Below are 6,000 nucleotides of genomic sequence, written 5' to 3'. Positions count from 1 at the left end.
CGACAGAGTTAGTAGTGTCATGATAGTGTTAAGTCAGTATAATAGAAAGAGTCGTGCTGGGTTTGATATAACGGCCATTTCACCGTCCACAACACATTTATCTCACGAAGCCTGTGTTTTGCCGTATGGGCGTAAATTGGGTGATGCGAGGTAGCTGTCAGCCATGCTGTTGTCATGCTATAATTCATGTACAGTATGTCCCAGTACAGTATGACCTCATAGGTTAAATGTTTGCTCACAATGGGTTTTAAAATAGCATTTTAGGACAAATATCATATCATATAATAATAATAATAATAATAATAATAATAATAATAATGCATTTAATGGTTTGTTGATTATGTTTGTGTATATATTTGTGATAATGACATGCTGACACTAATATTCTCCACAGTTATGATACAGGCACATTACATTAGGCTGACTACATATTACTATGCTGTAACCCACAATACACCTGGAGCTGCAGGCTAAAGAACAAACCTATTAATGGCAAAATAATCATATTGATCCAAGTCATTATGAAGGACTTCCAGTTTCACAGAATTTCAAAGAAAACTGAAATGACTTAATATGTCATATTGCAGTGTTTTAGCCATTTAACCACACACAAAGGAGCATGTGCTTGTGTGTTTTGCAACTGAAATCTCTTCAAATGATGCAAAATAATAAACAAAATACTATGTGAAATGTGCTTTTATAATGTCAGTAATGTAATCAGTAATTACTCCAGTTAATGGAAGCAGGTTTTGATGTTTAGATGGTAAACATTATTAGCAGCCAGGACTGTGGATACTGAACCTTTATCTTACTAAATATGTTAGGTGAAATTACATCAATACTAGCTGTTTTTCTAGCTCTGTCTGACATGAAAGGTGGTGTGAAAAATAGTGCATAAAGTCATTTCTGTGCCCTGTTAACACACAGCGGTCATGAATTTCTCTACAGTGTCCGTGTGAGGAATCGGTTTAGAAAGTGAAGTGACAGCGGGCAGGTAGCTGGATCAGGATGGCGGCCGTAGTGAACTACTCCCCGCCTTGGTGGGTAAATCTGCTCCACCGGTTGCCTCATTTCAACATTGAATTCCAGCTTGTGAGCAGTGACTTCAGACCGGAGGACTCTGAGTACCAGAAGGTAAGACAAGTACGGGGGAATAATTACCTCCCACTCAGAATGCATCATCACCTTCATCGTGCAGCATTTCACAGCAGAGTGACCAAGTGGTGACTGAGGCTGTCCTGCAACCTCAGAGTTGTGGGTTCCCTCCCTGCATCGATCAATGCTGTGTGTGTGTGTGTGTGTGTGTGTGTGAGAGAGTAATGTCCTTGAATTAAGACACTGATCCCCTACCTGCTCCATCTTTGTTATAGATAATATAGATAAATGTAGTGCAGAATTTATTAGTTGATGTATCGATAGTCAGGTGGTTCACAACCTTGGGGTTGGGATGTATAATGGTTGCAATATAAGTGTGAAGAAGATAGGAAAGAAAAAGAAACAGCATTTGAACCACAGTATACTTTTTTTTTATTCTTTCATCCGAGACTTACCTCTTCAGGACTCAGAATGACTAATGTTAAAAGGGCACTTTTTTTATGAACTGCTTGCAACTCCTACAAATCATCCTATACAATCTGATGAGGGGTAGCGAGTAGGCATTGCTTGCTTGGCTCTCCAGACGTCACAATACAAAAAGTGTGGACACCAAATTGTCAATATGCAGAAAATGATCGTGATGATGACAAGTTTGGTAATTGATTAAGAAGTTTAAGTAATTTATAATGCCCAATGCCAAATATTTTCTGTTTCCAGTTTCTTCTGCTTGCATATCATTGTGAATTTAACCCATATGGGCTTTGGACTGTTGGTTGAACAAAACAAGCAATTCAAAGACATGATGGACATTTTCACTATTCCCTGACATTTTATTGGATTAATGATCAGTTGAAAGAAAAAATGATTAGGAACCAAAAGCAATCATTAGAAGTAGTTGAAAGCATCAAACTAATTGCAGTCGTTCTGTGATAAAACACTGACTGAGCCTGCAGCGCTGCCTTAGAGAGCAGCTCTATCTCAGAGAGGGGCTTTTTTTGGCCCAGTTTTGCTGCATTTCATTTGAATCCTCAAACAAGGTGACTTCCAGGTCTCTGCACCAGAAAACACAGCCCTGCGGAGTGCGGACCCACACGAAGGCGAAACACATCGTTTAGAATCCCACATTTCATGGGCTGCAGTCACCCCTCAATGTAGTTTGCTGACATGTACGGGGAGAGGAGGGAGGGCGTGCAAGTTCAAGAGCTGAGCGTGGGAAGGCACCCACGGCCATGAACAAGGGAGGGAGATGGGAACTGGAGAGAGAAGCAGGGAGAGAGGAGGAGTGTGAAAGATATAAAGAGACTGATTGGAGGCGAGATGAGAGAGAGAGAAGGCTAGATGAGCCATGGGAGGTGCTTCTAAATTGCCAAATAGCCACTTCCTGCGAGCTATTCAATGTTTCACTAAGGGCCTTTGTGAGACTGTGTGTCTATGTGTGCGACCACTGGAATTTTAAGGACCCCCTTTTTGGACTAATTACATCTTGACATATTTTAACAGACGGGGCTGTTTCTATGTCACTGAGCACCCTGCACTATGATCATATGTTTGTTTTTTATGTTATTTGTAGCAGTTGTGCATATATGTTGTATGTATACATGCCACGTACAGTATGTTCACTTTCTGTGTCAGTGCGTATTTAGCACTTTGTGTTGTTTGTCGAGGTGAGGTCACAGATCTCCCTCGGGTTATGTGTGTGCATGTGTTATTGTGTGTGTGTGTGTGTGAATATAGGGGTTCTATTCAGGGTGAAATCATTAATTCATGGCTAGACGGGGAGGGAGGGATAGAGGGTGAGAAGAACAAGAAGAAGGAGGTTGAATTGGATTGGGGGAGGGGTGGAGGGAAAGGGGGGGTAGAGAGTGGGAAGGGGAGGGCTGTAGTCTGTTGTGAAAGAATGCTCTCTTTCTTTCTTTCACTCTTTCACTGAAGCCCGTCTTTAGGTTGGCTCAGTATATCTGTCTCAAAGGCTTTCATGCATCCACTCATCCAGCTGAGAAACACACACACACACACACACACACACACACACACACACTCACACGGTGTCCTTCAGTGCAGAGAGTCCGTCATCACAACAGTCACACACTCCCACACAATAGAGAGAGATTCTTCTGTGTAGTGTTTTTCTTTCTGATGTGATTTTGCACAGCTTCATTTGTATTCAGCTCTTGAGCTCCGAAGCTGCTCAAAACTTTCTTCTCACACAATGTCACTCACTCACTCACTCACTCACTCACTCACTCACTCACTCACTCCACTCACTCACTCACTCATTTTATTCTATGTAGAAGTTTTTTTTTGGTAAAACAAACAATGAAAAAACGTTTAGGTTTTATTCACAAGAGCAGTTGGTCTCTGATGACTTTGACTTTATTTGGGATGCTGACTTCATCTCTTTTTGCAAGAAAACTGTTTTCTTATTTTCCCGAGGAGCTGAAATAGGAGCTCTTATCCTGAGGTTCTGCAAGAAATTGGAATAGCTTGTGTGTCTATGTGTGTGTGTGTGTGGATGTGTGTGTGTGTGTGTGTGTGTGTTTGTGTGTGCATATGTCCTTCTGTTTGTATTCTAGTAGAATCGCAGAGTCAGCTACCAGCCACAGTAAAACAGCTGCAGAACATTACAGAGGAATCATGTGACCAGTAATAACATATATTCCCAGCTGTGGAAAGTAAGTCTGTAATTGGTATTTTGAAAAGTATGCTACAGTTTGCACAGTGGAAGACATTGTCTCATAGCATTTTTTAAAGGATCAAAGTGCATCAGTATCAAAAGGTGCTACTCTTGAATCTTTTTTTGTGTTTAAAATTAGAAATAGGCTTCGCTGGTTATCAAAGGCCTTTGTCTGAATACAGATTTTGCAGTTAGTGTTTTGGTCGCTCGTTGACCCAGTACTGTAATACAGGTGAATATTAGCGGAATGTACTTGAGGTCAGTCAGCGCCTCAGGAAAGAAGTTGAGAGGATAGTAGGCTAGGCTTGACTACAGAGTAACACACAGGCAGGAAGAATGCAAGGACAACTCACTGAGGTGGAAGTGATTGATCCTGTCAGCTCAAACACACAACACGCATTTACAGGCGTGCACATACACACACTTAAATGGACAGATTGAAAGTAGATCACTGTGCCTGGGCGTTAAAACATTTAGCCCCTCCTCCAGCCTGCAAGCTGACCTCCAGTAGTGTTGATGTGCGCACACACACACTAACGAACGAACGCACGCGCGCACGCACACACACACACACACACACACACACACACACACATGCACAACCAAGGTCACCATGCTTATTAGTAGCTAATTGATCCAAGCTTAATCTGCTCTGATGGTTTGTCAGCCTGACAGTTAATCTAGCGGCCATCATACACAGTGGTAGCACAGTGAAGTGGCTGCACAGACCAGGACCTTAGTCAGATTTGAAGTTTAACATTAAGCCCATACACCAGACATCAACAGTGCTGGATCATCTGGTGTTGCTTTTATATGCACACTTGTACTGACCTGATTAGTTGATTGACAAGTTTGAGTGCCAGACATTCAGTGGTCACAGCTTCTCAAATTAAGTAAATTTGTGTTTGAGTCAGGCAAAGAACAAGCGATCACTACTGGCTTTGTGTAATTGTAATGGGCATTTACTAGAATAGCTAGAAAAAAAGGTTTTCAACAAAAAACAAAGAAATTGCCGATTTTTATTTATTATAGCTGAAGGTCACATTGTTTTTGTTTTATTTGACCAAGAATGTAAAACGCCAAAATAATAAGTTAATTATTATATATGACTAAAAAGGGCTTTATAAATGACTGAAATTATTAATTGATTATCAAAATAGTTGCCAGACTAATTGATTCAGCTCTACAGTTCTCTACTCTGCTACCTCATTAATGCAAATAATATGGTTTCTTTATCGTATCACTACCCTCTATATATCACTGTATCCATCATCCCACTATCACTTTTAGCATGATTTATGATAAATAGATGCCATGAAAACATCCATCGTTATATAGCGTGAGGTTTCATTCTCACTCTGCAAAGCTTAATGCATTGTACTCTCTATGGTATTAAGCCCTAACGTTTATTTTAAAGATACAAGAGGTCAAACAATGCATTAGAGGAGACCAGTGCGCCTTGACTCTAGCACTAAGCCTATAGATAATAACATGGGATAATACCAGAGACCAGGAATCTACAGAGCTTATCTCCCCCTCCTCTCCCCTCAGGATCCTCTCCTTCCATCCTCCACTCATCTTCTTTAACCTGTTGGAGAAAAGCAGTCTGGGAAAAAGCAATCAACCGATTTCCTCTCACTCAGCCTGGGCTTTACCAACTGCTTTCCCATGAGAAAATAATAATGTGGTAATGACAGAAACAGAATTGATAAATGCAGGCTTTTCCTTATGGTTTATTGTGCATCACTTAATACTATTTAAACTAAGATTGTCTCCACCACCTGTTTAGTGTGAATATTTAAAGTGAATGTCAATGCTTGTAATGTATCCTAGCTGTAGGCCTGGAGTTAGAGACCTCAGACAATAGAAGTACTTTGATGCCTCAGCAGGGACAGAGAGTTGTGGTTTGGACTGCTGTTGGAAGATTAGCCCTCTCCTCTCCCCTCAGATGTCACATTACACCACTGCAGATCACATCCAAGTATATCATATTGTATCCTTTCTACTGTATTGTCCTAGTGACCCACTAGCCTGGCTGGATTGGCTGTAGCCCTCCAGATTTGATGCATAGCCCTTTGCTGGCCTGGTTATACATCTGCCACAGTCCACACTTTACTTGGAAATGCTGACCGTATTAGGCTGCATTGTTTCTCAGGGTGAAAAGAGATTTGTTCCTTCGAAGACAAGCTGGTGACAGCATAACAGCTGACTCTAGTGTGACTCGTTAGTCT

General features: G+C 41.1%; 1 protein-coding gene across 2 annotated transcripts in view; it reads left to right on the top strand.

The window, feature by feature from the left end:
- LOC120567658 (protein tweety homolog 3-like) overlaps positions 1–6,000 on the top strand; it is a 29,664-nt gene that overhangs the window by 783 nt on the left and 22,881 nt on the right. For both annotated transcript variants that reach the window (XM_039814629.1, XM_039814621.1), the window contains exon 2: positions 949–1,134. In XM_039814629.1, the coding sequence (XP_039670563.1) occupies positions 1,009–1,134 (126 nt within the window). In that variant the 5' untranslated portion in view covers positions 949–1,008. The remainder of the gene's footprint in view (positions 1–948; positions 1,135–6,000) is intronic.

This window comes from Perca fluviatilis, chromosome 1 (genome assembly GCF_010015445.1).
Source record: "Perca fluviatilis chromosome 1, GENO_Pfluv_1.0, whole genome shotgun sequence".
Classification (NCBI taxonomy): domain Eukaryota; kingdom Metazoa; phylum Chordata; class Actinopteri; order Perciformes; family Percidae; genus Perca; species Perca fluviatilis.
This window is presented reverse-complemented; position numbering and strand designations above follow the sequence as displayed.